Genomic DNA, 27,020 nt, shown 5'->3' with positions numbered 1-27,020 from the left:
TTCGTTTCATCAAAAGCTGTGCGCAGTTTATTGTAGTATTCTAAATTTACATAAAAAAAAAAAAAAAAGTCTGCCCATGTCCTAGAACCATTATGAAAGTTAACGCACAAATTCAATATACATCTCATTGTATTTTACATAGAGTATAAGAGTATAGGCATGGAGGTGGCATGATTCATTACAAGGCTTAAAAGAATCAGAGAGAAAAAAAAAAGAGGAATAAATAGAAGGTGCTATCATCAGCTGAAAAACTAAATCTGAACGGATCTTTTCTTTTTTATAAGTCGAACAAAAAACAATGCCTGCAATGTGGAGTCCCGAGCTCCCCTTCCTCAACAGAGAGAATAAATACAAATTCATGTAGGGAGGGAGTCTGGGCCTACAGAAGCAGAGAGAGGAGCAGAGTTGAGTGCGATCGATGACAATGGGAGAGACTAGTTCTTCTGTACAGGTGCATAAATTAGAAACTACATCTGGTGGTTACACACCGCTTATCACTAAAACATCAACATCTAGGAAAAATGTCAGGGGCAAGATCTTGTTTATCTGCTCCTAGTACTGTATTATTTTATCATCTGCTAAGTAAATGCAGACGTCTTGAGTTGACATTAGTGCAGCAAGTTGTTATATTCAGACGATGGTGTCACAGAGAGGGAAGGACAAACCGGAGCTGAGAGACAAACACATTGCATTGTTTTCTTTTTAAAAGCTTCAACAGATTCCAATATGTTGCTTTTTTCTATTAAAAATAAAAAAAGTTGTAAAAGTTCCTAAACTTTTCAGCATGTCAGTTTTTTGGTGATATTCAATTTTTCGGAAAAACTCAAATCATGTAACCCTTTTAAAACAGTTGAAGATAAAAAGCTTTGGGCTATTTCTTTTTTTTTTTTAGCTTTTTAATGACGATAAGGTCATTAAAAGTCATGCACGCTGCAAAGAACCTCATGCAGTAGTTATGGTAAACCATTCAAGCACTTTATTAGTTAAGTCATAAATACACACAGCAGCTTCATCAGAGGGTGTCTGATTCCTCTTCCGTTTTTGAATGTGGAGTATTTATAAGGAGCCTTTTGCATGAGAACAGGAAGCAGGTCTGCCACGGCTACCTAATGCTGACCTGCTAAAGAAAAATTGTGATTATCAACTTTTTATATATATTTATATATTTATTTTCTCTCCATCGCTCGCTCGGCACTGCGCACTCATCCACTTGCACTTTCCCCAATCGCTCCCGCTCTCCTTATTTATGGTTGTACACAATGTAACAAAGGTGACAGACCTGAAATTACAATCACCAAAAAACAAACCAAAATACAGCCTGCTGCCCGCCCGCCCATCACTGGCAGTGGCAGCACAGAGGACAAAGTCTACGTGGTGCTGGGATATCATCAAAGAGGAGGCGGTGGAGGCTCCTTAGAGCTCCTCGAGCTGCTGCCGTAACTGCCTGTACCGCTCTCCTTGAGGTTGAGATTCTCCAGGGCCACGTCTAAAGGCATGATATCCACACAGCCCATTGCCCCAAAGCTGGCGAAATCTCGCCGCTCGTCCTCGTCCGAGGAAGAGCTCTCCTCGCGCATCAGCGTGCTCAGCAGCAGCTCCTGAACAAACAGGCTGCGGTCGGCGCGCTCGCCCTCCAGCGCCTGCCGCTCCGCCTCCGACATCTTGGGCTCGTTTAACCTGTAGCAGGACAAAGAGGGGAACTGGTTAGCACCGAGCAGAGGCAGGGACTACTGCACTAGTGTTGTCATAACAGAATTTAGACTTTGATACCAGGGTTAGCATCACGATACTCGACCCCACGACAAAAAAGAAAGCGGGGAGAATCACAGATTTTTCCACACTTTTTTAAAATAGAAAAACAAAATTGAATGTTCTAAGTCCACAATGCCTTTCAGGTCTAGGATAAATCTAGCAACAACACGCACCATGTGGACCGAGGTGATGGAAGACTGATTGATGGAGCTGTGGAGAGAACGTGGCTGCCTTTTCAATGGGTGAGTTAGTTTTACATGGCCCAGTTTTCTCATTTTAGACCTTTTCATTGGTCCTTAGGTTAAATCTCCATGCAAAACATACTCCACAAATATTACATCTGCGAACTACTATGACAGAAACCAAAAAGATAATATGAAATGAAGTCCATATTCTGTCCTCCGTAAATTTCTTGACGTTTCTGCAAATAATAATTTGTACACTAATAAAGCAGCTCAATATTTGCGTGTCAGCATTTTCTTCCTACAACAATCGAGAAACGCAAGGCAGGAATAACTAAGGAATCATCATGTAATGCGAGCACCCATGTCCTGGGGTTGAGGATGGACGGAATGAAACATTTAGGACAAGGAAATCAGGAAATGTGAGCACTTCCAAGTTGTTAACATTTTAAAAGTCGTGTAGTGTATGCCCAGCATTACTTGTAGAATAGCAATGCTCGACAACTTGACTTTGAGCCAATCAAAGAGCATGAACCTCCACGTGGGGGGGCTGACAGGAGTGACAAGTGGGAAAAAAAGAGGGCACCTTTCCCAGTGTAATCCACCCCCATTTCATCAGAATTGTTATAACTAAAACAAAGCTGCATAATGCACCTTTTTTCTAGAGCAAGTCTTTACATATTTTTACCAAGCTAGCTATCTAGCATGATGACAAAATAATCATTCTCCATTATCTCATACTGTGCCAGTTCGCTTACTAGCTTAACGGTTAGCGTCACCATATGCAGTAGCACAACATAGGTAGCTCGCTTCTACACTGACTCTTGGCTGCTTTATAAAAAAATGTATCCATTTTGATTTAATTATAATGGTGCTAGTTACCTACACTGAACAAAAATAAATGCAACATGCTACAATTTCAAAGATGAGTTACAGTTCATAGAAGGAAATCAGTCAATTGAAATAAAGTCATTAGGTCCTAATCTATGGATTTCACATGACTGGGCAAGGGGGCAGCCATGAGCCTGGTCCACCGAACTGGGGAGCCAGGCCCAGTCAATCAGAATAAGTTTTCCCCCACAAAAGGGCTTCATTACAGACAGAAATAGTCCTGAGTACCGCCCCTCCCCCCTCAGGTGAAGAAGCCAGATGTGGAGGTCCTGGGCTGGCGGGGTTACACGTTGTCTGTTGTGAGGCCGATTGGAGGCGGCTTATGGTAGAGAAATTAAAATGGGACCAACACTTTATGTTGTGTTTATATTTTTGTTCAGTATGGTTGTTGATACTAGCCAGATGGCCACAAGGGCTTACTAACAATTCTAGCTAACTAGCAACAACATTTGTACAGCTTGCTATTTAGCTATCAGTTTTCTAATGCTGGCAAAATACAAAACAAGCTACTGCCACCTTGTGGTCTGGAGTATTTATTTAATCTGTGGTTAAACGGCTGTGTGAACAACAAAAAGTTAGCACCCCTACCCAGTGTCGGCAGTTAAGTACCTATAGATATATAGCCTATTAGTAGCTGAATATAGCGAGAAGCATGCCAGGGGTGTCAAACTCATTCCACAGAGGGCCGAGTGTCTGCAGGTTTTTGTTTTTTCCTTTCAATTAAGACCTAGACAACCAGGTGAGTGAAGTTCCTTACTAATTAGTGACCTGAATTCACCAATCAAGTACAAGGGTGGAGTGAAAATAGGCAGACACTCGGTCCTCAGCGGAAGGAGTTTGACACGTGCTATATGCCCTGCATGAATTTACTTTAAAAAAAAAAAAACATTTTTACATCACACCATGTTCGGGCCATTAGATCTTTGGCCAGTGAGAAAAAAAGTTTGCATTTGATCCTGTGATGGAGTTTGCAGAACAAATGGCCACTGGATTGATGCAAATAATCAGGATTTTGCCAGTTAGGCACAGGCTACTTTGTAGTTCACTTTTAATTGAGAATATTTTTGGGAAAGCCTTTACATCTACCCGAAGACAGTTATCATTAGCATCGTTAATGGTAGTCCCAATTGTGTACACTCATTTACATAGAAAAAAAACTAAAGTCTCGCCTGTCACAAATATTGAATAAAATTATATTGGAACTTACTCTGCCGATTGTCTGTGGGGTTGGGCCATCAGTGGGTTAAAAATTTGAGACAAAATTTCCACAAAAAAATATTATTAAACCGACTTCAAAACGCGGGTCTCCAGATTAGTTTGCTTGTGACCACAAGACGAAGTACAGTGCATTCGGAAAGTATTCAGAACCCTTGACTTTTTCCACATTGTAACGTTCCAGCCTTATTCTAAAATGGATTAAATCGTTTCCCCCCCTCAAAAATCCACACACACAATACCCCATAATGACCAAGCAAAAACAGGTTTAGATGTTTCGGCAAATGGATTAAAAATATATATATATTTTTTTTTTTAAACTAACATTTACATAAGTATTTAGACCTTTTACTCAGTACTTTGTTGAAGCATCTTTGGCAGCAATTACAGCCTCGAGTCTTCTTGGGTATGACGTTACAAGCTTAGCACACCTGTATTTGGGGAGTTTCGCCCATTGTTCTCTGCAGATCCTTTCAAGCTCTGTCAGGTTGGAGGGGAGCATCACTGCACAGCTATTTTCAGGTCTCTTCGGGATCAAGTCCAGGCTCTGGCTGGGCCACTGAAGGACATTCAGAGACTTGTCCCAAAGTCACTCTTGTATTGTCTTGGCTGTGTGCTTAGGGTTGTTACCCTAATGGAAGGTGAACCTTCACCCCAGTCTGAGGTCCTGAGCACACTGGAGCAGATTTTCATCAAGGATCTCTCTGTACTTTGCTCTGTTCATTTTTCCCTCAATCCTGACTTGTCTCCCAGTCTCTGCTTCTGAAAAACATCCCCACAGCATGATGCTGCCACTAACATGCTTCACCATAGGGATGGTGCCAGGTTTCCTCCAGAAGTGACGCTTGCCATTCAGGCAAAACAGTTCAATATTGGTTTCATCAGACCAAAGAATCTTGTTTCTCATGATCCGAGTTTGCCTTTTGGCAAACTCTAAGCGGGCTGTTATGTGCCTTTTACTGAGGAGTGGCTTCCGTCTGGCCACTCTACCATAAAGGCCTGATTGGTGGAGTGCTGCAAAGATGGTTGTCCTTCTGGAAGGTTCTCCCATCTCCACAGAGGAACTCTGGAGCGCTCTAAGTGACTACTGGGTTCTTGGGTCACCTCCCTGACCAAGGCCCTTCTCCCCCAATTGGTCAGTTTGGCCGGGCGGCCAGCTCTAGAAAGAGTCTTGGTGGTTCTAAAATTCTTCCATTTAAGAATCATTGAGGCCACTGTGTTCTTGGGGACCTCAATGCTGCCATTTTTTTGTACCCTTCCCCTGATCTGTGTTGACACAATCCTGTCTCGGACCTCTACAGACAATTCCTTCGACCTCATAGCTTGGTTTTTGCTCTGACATGCACTGTCAACTGTGGGACATTATATAGACAGGTGTGAGCCTTTCCAAATCATGTCCAATCAATTGAATTTACCACAGGTGGACTCCAATCAAGTTGTAGAAACATCTCAAGGATGATCAATGGAAACAGGATGCACCTGAACTCTATTTCAAGTCTTATAGCAAAGGGTCTGAATACTTATGTAAGTAAGGTAATTCCATTTTTTATTTTATTTAATACATTAGCAAAAATGTCTAAAAACCTGTTTTCGCTTTGTCATTATGGGGTGTTGTGTGTAGATTGATGAGGATAAAAAAAAATGTAATCCATTTTATATTAAGTCTAAAGTAACAAAATGTGAATATTATCCAAATGCACTGTACATGCGATGCATGCATACAAACCGAAGTCTTGCAGGTGTTTACTAGGGCTGGGAATTGGCAGGGACCTCACAATACGATATTATCATGATACTTAGGTATGTATTGCGATTTTCACGATTCGACATGTATTGCAATTCGATACTGTGATTTTATTGCGATTGACGTTCCAAACATACTGCACATTTTAAGTTTGCTGCAGAGAGACAAAGAGCATGAAAAAACTGGTGATCAGTCAGAGAAATAAGAGCTGAAAACATGTTGACTCACTATTTAAAAAGATTTAGAACAAGCTATAGGATGAAATATACTGCCGTTTTGATAAGTCAAATCAATACGAGAGTCAAATATCGATATAATTCTGTCCCAAAACTACTATCGATTTTTTTCTTCGATCACTAGTGTTTACATGGTTTTGCACACGTGCCAGGTATACAAATTACAACGGCAGTTCCGGCGCTCTAAAAAGTCAGGCGAATAATACTTTCCTGTGGATATTTTGTCTCAAATTTCGACCCACTGAAGGACCAACACAGAATCATTATAGTAAGTTCAAATGGTATTTTATTGTAAGGACACTTTCCAAGCTGTTGCAGGCTTTATACCAAGAATTGGTATCACAGTCTGATTTATTAGGCAACGCTAATGGATACACAAAGTGGTGAAAAAGCGCACCAAACAAACAAACAGGCATTCCCATGCCGTCGCCTCGTCAGAAAGTTGCAGGGAAAACGAATCACTGATGCGTTCTGTTTATGCCTTATGATAAACTCTTTCGTTTGATAAACAATTAGTTGATTTCCAAACGTGAGACATTTGATAGAACAAAAACGAACAAAATTCTAGTACCAAACTGTTTTTCACGTTGTAGTATCGAAAAAGGGTAGTAGGAGAGGAGACCTGTGAGTCTATGGGTGTGGAGAGAACAAGAGGAGGGAGACACTGTGGGAGATACCATGCAAGTGGGGAGGGGACAGAGCAGACCCTGCCACTCGGGGCATTCAACACCTGGGGCCTGATAGCAGTAACAGTGAACAGTGTGTGTGTGTACAGATCCTTCCACTTAGAATATAGTCAAGTAATTTTTTAAAGCCTCTGTTCACATGTACACCTCAGAGGGATCGACCAACTCACCGTGTGAGCAGGAACTGGGAGCTGTGGGAGGCCATGGGGTTGCTCTCGGCCACGCCGGCCGAGTTGGCGACGGCGCTGGGCGGGGGGATGGTGGCGCTGATGTTGCCGCCGGGGTTGGAGCGTCGCGTGGTGTTCCTGGCCGTCTCCAGCTGTTGCCGGGCCGCCTGGGCCTGCTGGCGCTCCAGCTGCAGCTGCATCTGTAACTGCTGCAGCTGAGATGCGGACGGGCCCGACGAGTTGAGCTGGCCGCCCGCCGAGCGCCGCACGCCCGACAGCTGAGACAACAGCTCTGTGGGAGGAGAGATGAAGAAGTGTGTTCTGAGTTTCTTCTAGTGAGATGAATAGTTTAAAACTAGGCTCCAGTAGAGACAGGTGAATGTGATATACAGGAAGACTGTCACAGAAAAGAGGCGCGGCACTATGACTGCGGGTTATACTTCCTACGAGATCAGAGCCAGAGCCATTACGTCCCACGGAAAGATAGCCACTGAAGTCAACATTCAAGTGACTCCAGTACAGACTGGTGAATAAAATACAGCAGAAGTGAACACAGATCAGGGAGTAAAGAGCAGACAACCAGATTCTCTATCCATCTCAATGGGAAAGACCCTGCTTGTCGTTAACTATACAGATAGAGACTGGTCAGACCAGGTTCACTGCTCACCTGCTATGGGGTCCATGGCTTCCCTGTTACTGGGTGAGTACGAGGAGCTCTGTGAGGAGGAGAGCCCCCCGGTGGAGCTGCTAGTAAAGTGCATGTTGGTCCTGCGTGCCCTTGGACCGCCCAGCCCGCGACCGGGGTGGAACATCCGACGCACGTGCCGGACGCCGCTGGACTCATCGTAAACCAGGCAGGTTAAGGAGCAGAGTTGAAAGGGTTCGCAAGTACTTGGAATAATCAGAAATAATACACACCCTGCCCACAATGGTGTACACACACGCGCAGAAGCAGACACACGCAGACAGAGAAGAGCTGCATTAAAAAGATATTAAATCTCTCGGTGCTCTGTGTTCAAGTGTGAGATGAGCAGCAAAGTCGTCGGTCACATGATTGGGGTCCCCGCCCGGCAACGCGGCACATATTGGACAGATCTGAAATAAAGCAAGCAGTAAACACCCTCTGGATATATTCAACTGACCACTCAAGTTATTTTAAGATATTGACGAGCATCAGTTGTAAAATAATCATTTGAGAATTGTGTTAATGCGTCCATGAGCCCTGGAATCTAAGCTGGATGTATGAGACGTCATTGGCTACAATCTTTCCCATAGATTTTTATAGGAGGACGTAAACGCCAAAACATTCTATTGAAACCAATGGAGGACACTTTTCTTTCTTTTTTTAAGCAAAAGGGCAACAGAGCTAAACTGGGGGAACGGTCTTTCCCATCTTAGTAAAGATAGATGAAACACTAGGATGATGTGTCCACTCACCACCTCTGTGGAGGTCTCTGTATGCTCTGAGGCGACATGCTCCTGTAGGGATGTCTCTGTGTATCCCATTTTACCACAGTAAGGACAAGAAAAGCTCTGGGGCTGCTCTACTGAGAACGCCTCACCGCCGTAATACAGGTCTGCAAAGAAAACAATCCATCTTTAGAGTCACTGTTATCATCATCATAACACAAACGTTTTATATAAAATACAATAAGGGCAAAGTGTTTTTCCTGACCACATGACCAGACCAGGAAGAACTCCAAGCCCTGCTTGGGCCACGTGGTCAAGAAAAAAAACTCTTGTTATAAATGTCAAATGTTTCATCTACGCAGCAAATGTCCTTACCAAAATCTACCCTGGTTAATATACACTGCATGGCGTGTTCTGTCGTGTGTCTCGTTGTGGTGGCGCCGCTCTCGTAGCACGACGCGCACAGGTCGTAGTCGTAGCAAATTAAACACTTGTACCGGCGCCCTCTGAAGTTCCCTTTTAAACACGCGTCACAGCTCACACCTGCAAAACAAGGGTGAGGACTGAATGTCAACGTATAGGCTAATTGCATACCTGATGGCGTGGTCTAGTGGAGTAGGCCTACGACCAGAGAAAGAGGAGGAGAGAGGGAGAGAGAAAGTACAGTCTGCTCCTAGGCTGGCTGACACTCATCAGCCTGTCTTTGGCACTGACACTAATCCACAAATGCCAACCGAGAAGAGAATCCACCTAAAAGTCAGTAGCAAGTCATTAAGGAATGCCAGTGTGTGTGTGTGTGTGTGTACCTGGCTGGCTGGCACGGAATAATAGTGCCCCATCTTATCGGCTCTTATGCATTTGTACGTATTCTTTCCCCATTTGTTGCCCGGGCTTTATATTACAATGTAATAAACTAAGCAGGCCTAAAGAGCAGAAAGACAGACAAAAGAGATGATCTGGAGAACATAAACAGAGCACGTAGACAAAGTGAAAATAAAAGAACAATTTAAAAAGACACCCAATTGTCCGCTTCCTGTCCCTTTGTGCCCTTTCTTTGTCATCATATCATGATCATTTCCTCCTTCAGACAGGCGTTATCTAAACTGCTATAACCACCACCTTCACTTTGTTACTGCTTCGTTTAAAATCAGACAATTTCACCACTGTTATAAAGCCAAGGCATTTACCACATAGGCCTATCACTCCTTAGGCAACTGACAAAACTGATACAAAGTGTAGGAACTGAAAAAGGAAAAGGCTAGGCTGCTCTTCCTTGCTCACATACAGTCAGACATTTATGAGAACTGAGAACTTATGTAGATTGGTCATTCAATTATCTGGATTCTCAACATTTTCAATTTGAGAATATGCCTTTGCTCTGTGATGATGACAACAGCAGCTGACTTCCCATCCTTTGATGACTATCAAGCACTAATGGAAAATGGTACCAAATGAATTACACCCATGAGCTACACTACTCAGAGGCCAAGGGCCTCATTTATAATTTTATACTAAATATCTGCGGGCGCTATTCCTGAAATGACTACATATGCACGTTTCCCGTTATAAATCAGACCTGTCGTAAAACTGTGCTCGCGCGAACGAGCATTATACTGCCGCCTGAATAACGCCCATCATTCACCTTTCCAAGTTACAATAATCCCCCTTTTTGCTGAATACTTTGGAAGTATTGGAATTAGGCCAAGACAGAATATCTAAAAGGAAATATCAATAGCGAACTTGATTAAATGTGCTGGCAGATTTTTTTTATTTTTTTTTGCAGTGACATTTGCTGTTTCAGAAATACGAAAACAATTGCAACTTGCTGTGAACCTCTAAACATATAATTTAATTCAATAATGTTTTGCATTTACTTTCTCCTGAATCTAAATATGCTGCACTGCCCGCGAATTCTTAAATATGGTCAACTCTGGATTTTTGTTTTTACTATAGTAGGCCTACTTACACGCAAAAGATATCAACTGTCTGTTCACCTGTTAAATTACACCATACCTTATAAATCGCTTTCAGGTGAATAGAGAAAAAAACATTCAATGATAATAGCCTATCTAATAGGCCCAATTAAATGAGAGACGAGCATGCTAATCTGTTGTATGGCTACTTCAAATATGAACTCATCGTGGCTAGAAAAGGTGCAATGGTTATGATATATTTATGTTTATAAATGAAACAGTGTCTTGGCTACTCGAGAAATTTGACATTACAGTATTCAGACGTAGCCTACAAAATGTCAATGGAAAAGGAGAACCGTCTGTTCTACCGTTAAACTGTTCAGGATCGCATAGAGCAAAATACTTTAACCTGTTTGGGCTGCAGGGGCAGTATTGAGTAGCCGGATAAAAGGTGCCCATTTCAAACGGCCTCGTACTCAATTCTTGCTCGTACAATATGCATATTATTATTACTATTGGATAGAAAACACTCTCTAGTTTCTAAGACCATTTGAATTATATCTGTGAGTAAAACAGAACTCCTTTTGCAGCAAACTTCCTGACAGGAAGTGGAAAATCTGAAATCGATGCTCTCTTCTAGGGGCTGCCTATTAAAGTCCTTGAGATTTATTCGTTTAGATGCACTTCATACGTCTTCCACTAGATGTCGACAAGGAGTGAGAGAAGAAATGAACTGTGTAACTTGATCTGGGCTCGTATAATTGCTCTTTCTATGACGTGTCACCAGTTTCCTGTTTTCTGGAGAGCGTGTCATGGGACCTGGATTTGCCTTTTGATAAGCTGTCGTTACGGACGACTAATATCTCCGGCTTTGATTTTATTTGATACATGTGACCATATCATCGTAAAGTATGTTTTTTCAATATAGTTTAATCAGATTATTGAAATTTTTTCGGGAGTTTTGCCGTGTTCTGTTCTCTTCCGTTTGTTGACATGGAGAGATTCGTGCCACTTGGCTAGTGCGCTTGCTAAATCGAGAGGGAAAGAGGCCGTTCTAAATCCAAACAACGATTGTTCTTGACAAAGGACCCCTTGTCCAACATTCTGATGAAAGATCAGCAAAAGTAGGAAACATTTTATGATGCTATTTCATATATCTGTCGTACATGTGAACTAGTCGTCGACGCCCAGCTTTTGGGTACTCTAGCTATACCGAAGCTGTATGTCGAAATGAAGTTATTTTTAGAATTCTAACACGGCGATTGCATTAAGAACTAGTGGATCTATCATTTCCTATACAACATGTATTTTTTAGTTATGTTTATGAATAGCTATTTGGTCAGAATATGTGTGTCAGAAAAAGTGTCAGAAAAAAATCCGGACGTTGTGGGAAAAAGTAGCTACGATAGCACAATGTATAACCACTGATTTCAGCTCTAAATATGCACATTTTCGAACAAAACATAAGTGTATGTATAACCTGATGTTATAGGACTGTCATCTGATGAAGCTTATCAAGGTTAGTCAAAAATTATATATCTTTTACTGGTTTGTTACGATCGCTAACTTTTACTGCTGGGAAATGGCTTGTGTTTTTGGCTATTGTGGTAAGCTAATATAACGCTATATTGTGTTTTCGCTGTAAAACACTTAATAAATCGGAAATATTGTCTGGAATCACAAGATGCCTGTCTTCCATTTGCTGTACACTATGTATTTTTCAGAAATGTTTTATGATGAGTATTTAGGTATTTGGCATTGGTGTCTGTAATTATTCTGTCTGCTTTCGGTGCAATTTCTGATTGTAGCTGCAATGTAAACTATGATTTATACCTGAAATATGCACATTTTTCGAACAAAACATAGATTTATTGTATAACATGTTATAAGACTGTCATCTGATGAAGTTGTTTGTTGGTTAGTTTGGTTGGTTCTTGGTTAGTTAGGTTGGCTTTGTGCATGCTACCTGTGCTGTGAAAAATGTCTGTCCTTTTTTGTATTTGGTGGTGAGCTAACATAAATATACGTGCTGTTTTCGCTGTAAAACATTTTAAAAATCGGACATGTTGGCTGGATTCACAAGATGTGTACCTTTCATTTGCTGTATTGGACTTGTTAATGTGTGAAAGTTAAATATTTCTAAAAAATATATTTTGAATTTCGCGCCCTGCACTTGAAGTGGCTGTTGTCATATTGTGGGCGGCCTCGGGCTTGCAGCCAGAAGAAGTTAAATACCGGTAGCTTATCTATTTACTGCTGTGAAGTGGGTCCAATTAAATGAGAGATGTTAGGATAGGCTACCATTCGTCCCTTGTTGCAGGCCTATAAGCTATTTCACGAGTATGAAACCATCACAGTCAGAAAAGGTGAGGAATTTTAATTGGAAATCGATGTCATTATTTTAGAATGAATGCAAAGATAAAATAAATAGTTTCTCACGAACAGCAAATTATTGCATCTTGTTATTATATTTAGCTACCTGTTTTTTGTTATGTATAAGTCATAATTTATTCCCCATTTGCCTTCTTGCAAAGCAATACTTCAACCACTAGAAACTGTACGTACGCATGATCTAAAGTTTGTGGGAGGATAACCACATTCTCACGTCAAGTTCAGTTTTTATAAATGCCAACTTTTGCGTGAAAACTGGTGCACGCATGTTCTGGGGCATATTTTGTACGTACGCAATCGTTTATAAATGAGGCCTGTTGCAAAATGTTGCTTTTCTGAAGCAAACGAAACGGGGAAGGACCTACCTGAATTTGCCCAATAGAAAATCTCGTTATACTTGCAAAACGGTGTCTTTCACACCACAGAATGACAGTTTGTGCCATCATTCTTTTACCAAACTTTGTATCTGCACTGTTCAAGTAAATTTCAAAGTTTGCAACCATTGGTTTCAGTGTCACTCCTACTGTGGAATTGCCCCTATGCAATGCTTGTCTGGACTCTGGAGAAAGGTAGTCTGGGAACCAGTCTTTTTAGCTAACATTCCACCCCTGTCATTTGCCAAAGAGACTGCTGGCCTTTCGGCAATCTCAATATGTAGCCGGATTTACGGCACAGTTGCTGATTGGTAGACGGAAACATGAATATTTTCCATGACAATGTTATGGGACATGGGGTGCGCGCAAATTTGGTACAATATAGAATTGTAAGAACAAACAGTCTCAGTCGGTATTCACGTAATAAGGAATTCCCCTCGACCACAAATTGGGGGAAAACTAAATTATTTCCTATTGATCTCCATTATAAAAGATTTGTTATACAGAAATAACAAAACAATCACAAAAAGCTACTGTGTTGTTCAATGTGCATGTAGCCAAGTAAAAAAATTCCAACCTAAGGTTCGCACGTAGGGAAATAGAGCCTGCGAGAAGAGCCCTGTGGCTTCAGACTATTCGGTGTGGGAAATATAGGGACGCCGTGTTCAAGTAGACTACACGTAGCTGTGTGTGTGTAAAACATATCGCAGGTAAGACATTTAACTCCACTCACTACTTGTAGCTGTATAGTCCATTTGTGTTGTTGGTCTAGGCTAACTTAACATTCCGGTCAGTAACCCTACAATATTACGTTTTTCTAAGTAGTAAGAACGCTAGGGAGCAGGACATTTTTAAAAGTAATCTTTAGACATGTTGTACTTTTCTTAAAATGTAGTTTTGTAATTGACTAAAACAAATAAATAGATTACAAGAAAAATGTCATTTTAAAAAGTTAAGTTTTGGCTGTGAGCCAGTGGGGTAATCTAAGCAACAACAGGTTGATTTCCCCACAGGTAAGTAGGGTCACAACATTCTATCTAATACCGACTGTGTGAATACCGTTACAACCTGCTGCAGTCATTCCCTTGTGAGAAGGTAGCGTCAATGCAAGATCACGTTGTTCAAAGTGGCTAGAGAGGACTCCGTAATGAGAGAAACAATGATACAGAAAATATTAGCCTACAAGATTAAAATCGAGCTACGTTTGCTTCAGTTGCAACCCATATTTTTTTTCATGTAATTGATTTAACTAGACAAGTCAGTTAAGAACAAATTGTTATTTACAATGACGGCCTACCCCGGACGACGCTGGGCCAATTGTGCGCCGCCCTATGGGACTCCCAATTACAGCCGGATGTGATTCAGCCTGGACTCAAACCAGGGACTGTAGTGACGCCTCTTTCACAGAGATGAAACGACTTAGACCGCTGTGCCACTCGGCAGCCCATTAATGGGGAAAGTAATGTAAAACTGGCACCTGTCGTCATTACTCGCACATATGCTGATTATCATGACGATCATGACTCCTCTCTTATTAAAAAGTGGAACTGACAGCATTTTAGCAACATGAAATCTTATTCAAATCTGTTCAGTCACCCACCAGGAAGAATGACACTTTTTCCTTCTTCTGACATGCAAGCACTTACATATGGTAATTTTCATAAATTCATAGAATGTTTGGGAATGACGTATAGTAAGGCATTTGTGAAAATTCTATAGCAATATAAAATGGGAAAGCGGCCGTGTGTTTTAACAATTAATAGACACTGCAGTCAATAAAACTGCAAATTAAGTGGAATTAACCGATGCGAGCGCATCAGTCTAATTTCATAAAGTAGATGACTGTTGACTCATTTATACTCGCTTCTGTGTCCTATTCAGCCCGTGGGCCTGGTGTTTGACGGTGCATCCCGAATGGGTGGCAGCAGCAAACAATGTACCAGGTCAGCTGATATCAATAGTTTTGGGACTACCAAGACATGTATTGGTGAATTTTATACAACGGGTGGGTCTAATCCTGGACGCTGATTGCGTAGCCGGAGGTCTATTCCACAAGTTACCACCGGCTAAAGCTATGACGTTGAAATGCCAATTTACTCTGTTCCATCTCACTGCGGAATCCAGTCTCCTCAGCCCAGCCAATTTATAAACTTTATCTCTACTGTAAAAAGTATCGAGACATTATTCCCCAATTCTTTTAGACTAGCAATTGGTTTTCAATGGCGTAGATGTGTATAAACCTTGTTGTTAGTCTCTGACATTTGCAACACTGTTTCAATACCATAGCAATGAATGTGTAGGGGTCGGGACAAGAAAAACAGGCAGGCAGATTTTCTCAGCCAATCGAAATAATTAAATCAGCATAACCTTTATGGATATATACAAAGACATATCAATAGAAAACAGGTAAAATGAAACGAAATGCAGCTAGTTTGCAGTCTTTCCATCTTCAGTTTGAAGTGATTGTGTTAGCTGTATTTTTGGCTAGCTCCTCTGAACAACAGTGTCCTGACGAGAGACCACATTTTCTATGCCAGGTGAAATCGCTCATCATTAGCTCATTGTTATGGATAAGGTTGCAAAGGGTCGGAATTTTTCCGGGAAATTTCCGGAATTTTTCCATGGGAAGTTAAGCCTGGGAATTTAGCTTAAATTCATCAAAAATGTTAGCTTATAACAGTGAACCTTTGTTGGTTAAACTATCCCCAATTCAAAGGAATTGCAACCCTCTGCATGCACAATGCATTCATCCATCACATGTACAGCTGATTCTCAAGATCTTGCACACTTATGAGATGCTATTGAGCCCACACTAGCACACTGTCTGAGCCAAGGACTACATGCTTTCTGGTAAGTTTTGATTAAAATACTGGGTGGAATGAATATATTTTTTACATGATTTCTTGTTAACTAGTAAATAGTAGCCTACAGCAAAGTGTTTTTAAATCATTTCTAACAACTTCTGCTAGTTAGTTTTTGCTACCATGTGGGTTTTAGCTTACTTGAGCCTGCTAACTGAGGAGTGTTAATTCACCTGTTTCCATACATGTTTCATTTTAAAATATTTATTTTACAAAGTAGTTGTAACTTCTTCGGGCTAGGGGGCAGTATTCGGAAGTTTGGATGAATGAAATGAGGTGCCCAAAGTAAACTGCCTGTTACTGGATTGGTATTGGATAGAAAACACTCTAAAGTTTCCAAAACTGTTAAAATAATGTCTGTGAGTATAACAGAACTGATATGGCAGGCGAAAACCCGAGGACAATCCATCCAGAATTTGTTTTCTTCCCCAGCTCACCACTGATTACAATGGCTGGGAATGGGAATGTAAAAGGTCCTCCCAGACTGCAGTTCCTAGGGCTTCCACTAGATGTCAACAGTCTTTAGAAAGAGTTTCAGGCTTTTTTTGTGAAAAATTAGCTAGAATTTGTAGTTTTTGTAAGTGGCTCCCATTTTTGCTGTAGCGTTCGTTGCGCGTTCCGGTGAGGGCGCGAATTTCATTATTTATCTCCGGTATTCTCCGTCTTAAATTTTATCGTTTATTTACATATTAGGGTACCTGAGGATTGATTAGGAACGTTGTTTGATATGTTTGGAAGAAGTTTATTGGTTACTTACGGGATTCATTTGTATGCATTTTGAACGAGGGAAACCGGTGGATTACCCAGTCAAGCGCGCCAATGAAACTGACTTTTTTTGGATATAAAGAAGGACTTTATCGAACAAAAGGACCATTTATTATATAGCTGGGACCCTTCTGATTGAAACCAGATGAAGATCTTCAAAGGTAAATGATTTATTTTATCGCTATTTCTGACTTTCGTGACGCCTCTGCTTGGTCGGAAATGTATGTAATGCTTTTGTGTGCGGGGCGCTGTCCTCAGATAATCGCATGGTGTGCTTTCACCGTAAAGCCTTTTTGAAATCTGACAAAGCGGCTGGATTAACAAGTTAAAAACTTCTTATGGCTGCAAGCCCTAAGTCGGGCTCAATATGACAACAGCCAGTCCAAGTGCAGGGCGCGAAATTCAAAAAATATTTTTTAGAAATATTTAACTTTCACACATTAACAAGTCCAATACAGCAAATGAAAGATAAACATCTTGTGAATCCAGCCAACATGTCCGATTTTTTAAATGTTTTACAGCGAAAACACCACGTATATTTATGTTAGCTCACCACCAAATACAAAAAAGGACAGACATTTTTCACAGCACAGGTAGCTTGCACAAAACCGACCAAATAGAGATAGAATTAGTCACTAACCAAGAAACAACTTCATCAGATGACAGTCTTATAACATGTTATACAATAAATCTATGTTTTGTTCGAAAAATGTGCATATTTCAGGTATAAAATCATAGTTTTACATTGCAGCTGCAATCACAAATAGCACCGAAGCAGCTAGAACAATTACAGAGACCAAATTGAAATACCTAAATACTCATCATAAAACATTTATGAAAAATACATGGTGTACAGCAAATGAAAGACAAACATCTTGTGAATCCAGCCAATATTTCCGATTCTTTAAGTGTTTTACAGCGAAAACACAATATAGCATTATATTAGCTTACCACAATAGCCAAAAACACAACCCATTTATCAGCAGCAAAAGTTAGCGATCGCAAAAAAACTGCAAAAGATATAATTTTTCACTAACCTGGACAAACTTCATCAGATGACAGTCCTATAACATCAGGTTATACAATACACTTATGTTTTGTTCGAAAATGTGCATATTTAGAGCTGAAATCCGTGGTTATACATTGTGAAAACGTAGCAACTATTTTCCAGAATCTCCGGATATATTTCTGACACTCACCTATTCTGACCAAATAACTAATCATAAACTTTACTAAAAAATACATGTTGTACAGCAAATTATAGATACACTAGTTCTTAATGCAATCGCCGTGTTAGAATTCTAAAAATAACTTTAGTACGACATGCAGCTTACGTTATAGCGAGACAGCGCCCAAAATAAGAGCGGAATATACGTCTAAACATTTGACAGAAATACAAAATAACATCATAAATGGGTCCTACTTTTGTTGAGCTTCCATCAGAATCTTGCACAAGGGGTCCTTTGTCCAGAACAATCGTTGTTTGGTTTTAGAATGTCCTTTTTCCCTCTCGAATTAGCAACCAAAACTAGCAAAGTGGCGCGAAGCTGTCCATCGTCACCAAACGCAGAGAACGGAACACGCCAAAACTCCAGAAAAATTTTCAATAATCTGATAAAACTATATTGAAAAAAACATACATTACGATGATATTGTCACATTTATCAAATAAAATCAAAGCCGGAGATAGTAGCCGTCTATAACGAAAGCTTTTCAGAAGCCAATGCTGATGTCCTACCCGCGCCTTCCTGAACAAAGGAAATTGGGGTCATGTCATTCCAAGACCTCTCTTTCGACCTCAGATCAAGCTATACACTCCATTTCTTCTCTCACTGCCTATTGACATCTAGTGGAAGGCGTATGAAGTGCATGTATACTAATAGATTTCAAGCAGATTAATAGGGAGGCCCTGGAACAGAGCCTCGATTTCAGATTTTTCACTTTCTGACAGGAAGTTTGCTGCAAAATGAGTTCTGTTTTACTCACAGATATAATTCAAACGGTTTTAGAAACTAGAGAGTGTTTTCTATCCAATAGTAATAATAATATGCATATTGTACGAGCAAGAATTGAGTACGAGGCCGTTTGAAATGGGCACCTTTCATCCAAGCTACTCAATACTGCCCCTGCAGCCATAAGAAGTTAAGCTTTTAAATGATGTATGACACTTGTATTTTCATGAATGTTTAATATTACGACTTCTGTAATTTCGCGCTCTGCAATTTCATCGGATGTTGTCGAGGTGGGACGCTAGATCCGTAAGAAGTTAATCTAACTGCTTAACTATTTATCTGTACATGGAATTGTATTTTAAATGTTTTATTCTAATCTTTACAAGAAAATGCCACAGGCACTATCTGATGTGTGGAAACATTTCATTGCAGCTAATGTAGAAGGAAAAGCTGTGTACATTTGCAAATACTGTGCCAAATCATGTGTGAAGAATGCAACAAAGATGCAGCATCATCTGGCCAAGTGCATAAAGATCCCTCAGCGCTCACAACAAGCAACCTCTGACAAAAGTCCCTCTACTTCTATTTGAGGTGAAAATGATGAATCAGACACCTTATCATTAGCAACAGCTCATGGTCCTCCTGGAATGAGAATGAGTTTTTTTTGACTCAATGGAGGAACGTAGTCAGAGAAATGCTGATGAATGTCTTGCTCGAGCTGTGTATGCAACTGGTTCACCTCTGATGCTCACAGGCAATGTGTATTGGAAGAGATTTATGAATGGTCTTCACCCAGCATTCACCCCTCCAACCAGACATCCTTTATCTACTCATTTCCTGGATGCAGAGTTCAAGTGAAGGTCAAGCAAATCATAGAGAAAGCAGACTGTATTGCAATCATCTCTGATGGATGGTCAAATGTTCGTGGGCAAGGAATAATTAATTGCATCATCTCTACCCCTCAACCAGTATTCTACAAGAGCACAGACACAAGGGACAACAGACACACCGGTCTCTACATTTCAAATGAGCTGATGGCAGTCATCAATGACCTTGGACCACAGGAGGTTTTTGCACTGGTGACAGACAATGCTCTGAACATGAAGGCTGCTTGGTCTAAAGTGGAGGAGTCCTACCCTCACATCACACCCATTGGCCGTGCTGCTCATGCATTGAATCTGCTCCTCAAGGACATCATGGCTCTCTACAAGAGAGCCAAGGAAATGGTTAGGTATGTGAAGGGTCATCAAGTTATAGCAGCAATCTACCTCATCAAGCAAAGTGAGAAGAATAAGAACACCACATTGTAGCTGCCCAGCAACACCCGTTGGGGAGGTGAAGGAGTCTCTCCAAGAAATGGCCATATCACAGTCTGGCGATATGGACAGCCCCATCAAGAGGATCCTCCTGCCTGATTTTCAGACTCTGCTTGCAGATGTAAGATAAGAAATCCGTACTGCCCTGCCCAATTCACTGTTACTCCAAGCAGAGGAAACTGCAGTTCTGAAATACATCAGAAAGCGCGAAGACTTCTGCCTGAAGCCCATACACGCCGCAGCGTACATGTTGGACCCCAAGTATGCTGGCAAGAGCATCCTGTCTGGTGCAGAGATCAACAAGGCCTATGTTGTCATCACTACCGTGTCTCACCACCTTGGCCTGGATGAGGGCAAGGTTCTTGGCAGTCTGGTAAAGTACACTTCCAAGCAAGGGCTTTGGGTCGTGCCATAATTTTACAGATGCACGTTGAAAAGTTTTTGGGAGATGTGATGGATTCAATATTCCCTTTTGTTCAGTGAAATCCTCCCATGTGAAGAGTCAACTCAGTTCAATTTGTAACTACATTGTTTTTGTTTTATTGGAAGGTTGTAATAATTAGCAATTATGTCTACTTATAAAAGGTACAATTTATATGTTTCTGTCTCCATATGATACAGTAAATTTATCCAATGCAAAAAACATCTACATTTAAATGGTATTCATTTGCATATATTTCCATTAATTCCCATGGAAAGTTTCCACCTCTGTATATTCCCCAAAATGTGCAACCCTAGTTATGGATGTATCGAAATAAGCCGTTTTCTAGTGACATTTAAACAAATGCAAATGCAGCTACTTAGCTGTTATTCTGGCTGCACTGTTTGACATGACTGTAAGTTGGCCGTAGTTGACTAGCTAGCAAGCAAGCAATGGATAAGAAGGTTGCCAGCCGGTATGACAACATAACATTTAGAACGAATGACTGGGTTGCGTTCATAGACACAGAACAAATTGACTGGGCCGTGTCTCTGGCAACCAAACCGATATATATCTTGTGGATGGATGAAATAGTATGAATAAAGTTTTGAATGAAAATATGTCAATAATTATTTGAACATTTTGGTAACCTATTGTATAATGTGATAATGCCCTCAGTCTGTTTTCGACTATGTCTTGGGCCTAACAACACCCGTGCCAACATATCATTCAAACACCGGCTTCTCTGGCATCATCACTTAAATATTTATGTTTAACTGCATCCATCTATTCTGCCAACAATGCCTTACTGTATGTCATGGAATTTTGAGTCAAATAGAACCTATTTTTAAAACCTCTTATAAAGTTGGTTTTGAAGCATAAACTGGTCATTTATATTTTTTGACTGATATGATTGCAGATATGAAACATACAAAGTAGTTAAAACACTGAGGAAATCAATAGTGACATATAGGGATATTATTTTAACATTTATTTTATTGTTTTGACAATATCGCAATATTATTTTTCTGCTAGTTGGCTGTACCTGCACCAAAACTCCACTATTTTTCCCTCATAACTTGTTCTCCATCTTTTTAAAATAGGGAGCCAATTTGTTTTCCTCACTTATTTCCATGACTGCTCAAAACTCGTTCTCTCATAGCTCTCTTGTCCCTCCGCAGCAGACATATGGTGAGAAATATGTTTGGACCATGGAATCGCAATAAAATCACAGTATAATCTAAATACATATCATATTGGCACCTAAGTATTGTGATAATATCGTATTGTGAGTTCCCTGGCAATTCACTTATTTTGAGCAACCAAAAAAGATATATCTATTTGAGGGGGAAAAAAGCACCTTGCAGGATATAAAATAGGCTATTCACAGTGAACTGGCGGAGAAGTTTGAATGGCGAGAGCTTCTGTGGTGATCACATTTGTAAAAATGCAATAAACAGGAATGCTGTTCTCCCAGCAACAGAATGCCCAACGTTTGAATGGTTCCAATCAAATATATGAATTAAGTTAGAACGTTTTCCTATCAATCTAATTTGCATAAACATTGTGATTGGATGATAGCTGTGAGGGTTATCAAATTAGTATTAAACCCTCTGATCTCCTAGAGCTCATTAATGATATAATGTTCATATTTGAAGATTTCCCAAAAGGCCAGTCTCTTTTGCTAATGACAAGAGTGGACACGAGTGGAATGTAATAGCTGAACAGAGCGCAACCAGGCTAGGGATAAAGGTGTGCTGCCTAGAAAAACATCCTATTTGGAACCTGTATGTCATTTTGACATAGCTAGCCAATGCACCAATTCACCGACTTCATAACAGGCCTTAATAATATTTGCACAGATCCTCTGCAGCAGCCCAGCTAAAATGAATTATTCTCCAATCCTCACCAGAAACGTGTCTAAAGTGAAAAATGATGATCCTTAGTTAGCTACAACGTTACCTTCATTGGAAAAAAGCCTGACCTGGCTAGTCATCCAGACCTAATATGGCACAAGTGAACAAATGTGTCTAGCAAGCCAGATAGAGAAGGCTAGCTATCAAACTGGTTGTTCTCCAAATCCGTGTTCTAACAGAGTTAACTTGGCTAACTAGCTGGCTAACCTTAGCTAACTTGTTAGCTAACTTCACTCTGCTTACAGTTACCTAGTTTGCCGGTATACGGTACTCTTCTGCTCCGATAACCCTAACTAGTTAGCTAACGTTAATGAGTTTAATTAGAATAGGTAGCTAACGTACGATAATTGAGTGACGATAGACGAGCTAGCTGACTAGCTAGCTAGTTTAGCAAACTAGCTAGATAGTTATATACATGCCTAGGTTTGGCCCACTGTGACGGAGGGCCTCAAACTAACGATACCTTGATGACAGTGCATTCAATGATCAAAACCTTGGTGACTGAGTGTTTCAGCACGAAGTCCAGTTAACTAACTAGCTATGAAAACAATCTGTGGCCATACCAAAATATACCACGCATTCACCCTTCCATTCCCAGTCTGGACACTTTAAACTAGCTGCTACTACTACTGTGTACAGCGTTGAAGAACGCTAGTTAGCTAGCTAGTTAACGTCCTAGCTAACTAGTTAGCAACCGTCGGACCATCATCAGTTCAGCTAGCTAGCTTCAGCACGCTAATTAGCATTAGCTAACTCGCTATAAGAAAATGCCCCTCACTAGAAGTATGACTTCTTTGAAACATGACTGTTAATTAATTCGTTGACTGTCGTTAAAGAAAAACTGCCTGGTTCCACCCAGTTATCAGGAGGTTGAGAAAAGGTTGAAAATTCCTGGTGGCCGCCATCATGAGCCCTGTCCAATGCATTGCCATACAAAACATGGCATGTTAGCTAGCAAGCTTCAGTGCTCAGTCTGCGACGCTAAGGACGTCTATTTTTCACTTACCCTCATGTCGGGACATCCTACAGACGATGACACAGCCCCCTCCTGGGGCTCCCAAGCACGGATCACGAGGAAAAGATACCGTTTTTGAGGGATAACCCTTGGACGCGATTTCTCTTTCCTATTTTCTCTTTAAGATGGATACTGAGCTTACAGTTCTCTGCTTCCCCCTCCCCGTCTGTCATGAAGAAGTACTGAGACAGAGCATTCGCAGTCTTCTGAAGAAACACTAGGAGGCGCCCTTCACAATAATCTATTTTGTGGTTGTTCAACTGAAGAGGGTAATTTAAAAAAAGTATTAACTGAGACAAGTTATTCACCCAAGCCCTGACTAGTTTGATGTAAAAAAAAAAAAAAAAAAAAAAAAATCCCTATGCTGCAGGATCCATGGATCATGCCCATCACTCTTTCTCCACATCGACCTGTTACACTGGTGGCAGCAGTGGGATGGCCTTTGGGGGAGCTTACCGGTTTGCATTTAGGGCTTGGTGCAAATGCAAGGACGTTTCGAGAGAGAGGGGTAATTCTGTAGCATGGCATAGCTATGTGAGAATACTACTGCCTCTGCCCTCGAGGCCAGGGCTTTCGTGGCGCAGGGAATAGTGCTCTCACCACAGGATACATAGATCCCCCTTACAGCTCACTCTCCACATTTACCTGTTACATACATTATACTTACACAACCATAGACATTGGTCAGTATAGGTGCATCCTCCAGTACTGGGCGATGGAGACCCATACCCCCCCCCCGCCTAATTAATCTACAATGAATCGAAAACACTGGAAATGGTAGGTCAATAAAACAATATGTTAAGGATACTGCCATTATTCTTTACTTGATAAAACTATTTGTTCAAAAAGTACATAAGCTGTCAGATATACAAAACCACTCAAACTTACAACTTCATAAAGTTTTATTTTTTATCCTGCAGTCCATACCAAATCAATCCTAATGGTAACCATTTTAAGACAACACTGAATGATTAAATGTTCCCTTGAGCATATAAAATGAATATCAAGTTGATGTCTTGGGGCCTTCAGAAGGCCTCTAATACTTCACTGTTTAACACAGATTACATCTGTCATGTGATGTAAGTCAACTATAGGGCATTTTAACAGCCAACCGCAGCAGTTCCCACATGCAAAAGGACAACCCTTGTTGAATACATTTCATATATTATCCACAACATTCCTTTATAATGCAGGCAAAATCATGCTAAAATTCAATACACAGCCAACCTTTTTCTTTGTAGATAAACAAACATTCCACTACAAGGCATGTCAGTTAATGGATTAATGAGATAGAAATATTCGCACCAAGAAAACAGCCTCTTCCATTGTATATGACAGAGGTGGGATATTATCGAATAAAGCAACAGACTCAAACAATTTTGGCACTGAATATCTACTCGTCCATTTCCGTGAAAATTGTGTATTTGGCAATAAAAAAAACTGGGGTGCCTTTTCAGTTGTACACAACCATTTTGGTATACAAAAAAAAAAGTTCTTAATGGTAAAACAACTCTACACTTTTAAATAACGTCACTTTTGTCTACCAATAACAGCTAGTTTTCAGTTTTCCCCTCCCCACTCAGATCACTCCCAGACAGTCCTAGCAAAATTCTTGCTTGAGAAATTGGTCTTTGCTAAGAAGCAATTTGTTTCTTTCGACCATTTTAATTGATATTGTTACCCTGAAATTATTTGATATTCTGATAAAAACGGGTGCATTGGACCTTTAACAAGATACTAAATATTTCTTACAAAAGGAGTGTAAAACACAGTTAATAAGATACAATAAGGCATTCTCCTTAGAAGTTGTAATAAAGGTTTATGACCATCTGAAAAATGTGTCCAACCCGTTCTCCAAACAGATACTGTAAGCCTACTCAACCACTACTGCAAATCAACCTAAATCAATTCTCCTGTCTATATTATATTCTGCCACCGGAGCATCATGATGATTACCATCGTTATGAATTAATTTATAAACCGGCAAATTAATACTGTGAACACTTAGGTGTCATTTTGCAGTTATGACATGGTATAATGGAATAGATAAACCATCCAGTGAAGTTACTTGTTGTGTGAGTTAAGAAATGGGCATGCGCAGTCGTAAACTCTGATTTCACGTGTACTTCAAATACTTGTGGCATGCTGTTGCAATGTGCTGAGTCAGTATGGTTGTACATCATTTAATAAATCAGTCACATGCAATAAAGCCAGGCGGAGTATCTCCAGTATAGGTGAGACCATATATGGTTCCTCTCAGAAACTTCACAGTCCAACAGGAGGGTAGAATGGCTTCACAGGGTGACATGCAACAACAGAGGAGATTCACAGTTAGGATCCTTCCTGGATCTGTGACTGATTGTTCCGTGGCTGCTCCTCTTGTGCCCCTTCCTGATTGGTGGTGCTGTTGCAGTTGCTGCTCTTGCTGTTGTCAGCGTGGCCGTGACTGCCAGCGCTGCCCAATCGTGACGAGGCCACCACGGCCTTTACTGCAGCCTGTCAACAAACACATCATTCATTGACATAGTTTAGGATTAATGTGCAGGCCCACTCTGACTATGCAGATAAATCAACAGATTATAGCAATCATTTAAACTGAGTATACAAAACATTAAGAACACCTGCTATTTCCAGGACATAGACTGATGAGGTGAATCCAGGTGAAAGTTATGATCCCTTATTGATGTCACTTGTTAAATCCACTTCAAATCAGTGTAGATGAAGGGGAGGAGAGGTTAAAGAAGTATTTTTAAGCCTTGAAGCAGTTGAGACATGAATTGTGTATGTGCCATTCAGAGGGCGAATGGGCAAGACAAAAGATGTAAGTGCATTTACACGGGGTATGGTAGTAGGTGCCAGGAGCACAGGTTTGTGGCAAGTACTGCGATGCTGCTGGGCTTTTCACGCTCAACAGTTTCCCGTGTGTATCAAGAATGGTCCACCACCCAAAGGACATCCAGCCAACTTGACACAACATGGGCCAGCTTCCCTGTGGAACGTTTTCGACACCTTGTAAAGTCCATGCCCCGATAAATTGAGGCTGTTTTGAACGCAAAAGGGGGGATGCAACTCAATATTAGGAAGGTGTTCCTAATGTTTGGTATACTCAGTATATGTTTGTATCTGCTTGCATTCCAAATATACAGTTGAAGTCAGAAGTTTAAGTAAGTAAACCTCTGTAAATATTCTCAAATCATATCGTCAGGTCAGCAAGGAGGAAACTAGTTTGCTAATGAGAAACCTTTGAGTTTAGGAGGCTCTTTTGTGATTAACCTTGACAACCAAACTGTCCATTTTGGTGAATACTGACCTTAGCCAAATACATTTAAACTCAGTTTTTCACAATTCCTGACATTTAATCCTAGTAAAAAATCCCTGTCTTAGGTCAGTTAGGATCACCACTTTATTTTAAGAATGTGAAATGTCAGAATAATAGTAGAGAGAATGACTCATTTCAGCTTTTATTTCTTTCATCACATTCCAAGTGGGTCAGAAGTTTACATACACTCAATTAGTATTTGGTAGCATTGCCTTTAAATTGTTTAACTTGGGTTAAATGTTTCAGGTAGCCTTCCACAAGCTTCCCACAATAAGTTGGGTGAATTTTGGCCCATTCCTCCTGACAGAGCTGGTGTAACTGAGTCAGGTTTGTAGGCCTCCTTACTCGCACATGCTTTTTCAGTTCTGCCCACAAACTTTCTATAGGAATGCGGTCAGGGCTTTGTGATGGCCACTCCAATAGCTTGAACATTATTGTCCTTAAGCCATTTTGCCACAACTTTGGAAGTATGCTTGGGGTCATTGTCCATTTGG

The 27,020-nt window shown here is 40.7% G+C and overlaps 2 protein-coding genes across 2 annotated transcripts in view; both read right to left on the bottom strand.

Moving 5' to 3' along the window:
• LOC120026003 (E3 ubiquitin-protein ligase KCMF1) lies at positions 1–23,397 on the bottom strand. Its single transcript, XM_038970780.1, has 7 exons — positions 23,199–23,397; positions 8,659–8,826; positions 8,311–8,450; positions 7,867–7,968; positions 7,541–7,718; positions 6,877–7,165; positions 1–1,677 (listed from the first exon to the last, which is right to left on the bottom strand). The coding sequence occupies exons 1-7, from the start codon at positions 23,212–23,214 to the stop codon at positions 1,389–1,391; spliced, it is 1,182 nt and encodes a 393-aa protein (XP_038826708.1). The 5' UTR covers positions 23,215–23,397; the 3' UTR covers positions 1–1,388.
• Positions 23,398–24,132: 735 nt separating this feature from the next.
• camk4 (calcium/calmodulin-dependent protein kinase IV) overlaps positions 24,133–27,020 on the bottom strand; it is a 33,161-nt gene continuing 30,273 nt past the window's right edge. Inside the window, exon 11 of the mRNA XM_038970830.1 lies at positions 24,133–25,703. Within this exon, the coding sequence (XP_038826758.1) occupies positions 25,539–25,703 (165 nt within the window). The 3' untranslated portion in view covers positions 24,133–25,538. The remainder of the gene's footprint in view (positions 25,704–27,020) is intronic.

This window comes from Salvelinus namaycush, chromosome 31 (assembly GCF_016432855.1).
Source record: "Salvelinus namaycush isolate Seneca chromosome 31, SaNama_1.0, whole genome shotgun sequence".
Classification (NCBI taxonomy): domain Eukaryota; kingdom Metazoa; phylum Chordata; class Actinopteri; order Salmoniformes; family Salmonidae; genus Salvelinus; species Salvelinus namaycush.
The sequence above is the reverse complement of the archived record's forward strand: the minus strand, read 5'-3'. Positions and strand labels throughout refer to the sequence as shown.

Excerpts from the sequence above, each read along its gene's own strand:
- LOC120026003 (XM_038970780.1), bottom strand. Across the intron at positions 7,969-8,310 it reads CAGAGACCTCCACAGAGGTG|ATCTGTCCAATATGTGCCGC; the intron begins GTGAGTGGACAC and ends GCTTTATTTCAG. Across the intron at positions 7,166-7,540 it reads AGCCATGGACCCCATAGCAG|AGCTGTTGTCTCAGCTGTCG; the intron begins GTGAGCAGTGAA and ends CTCCTCCCACAG.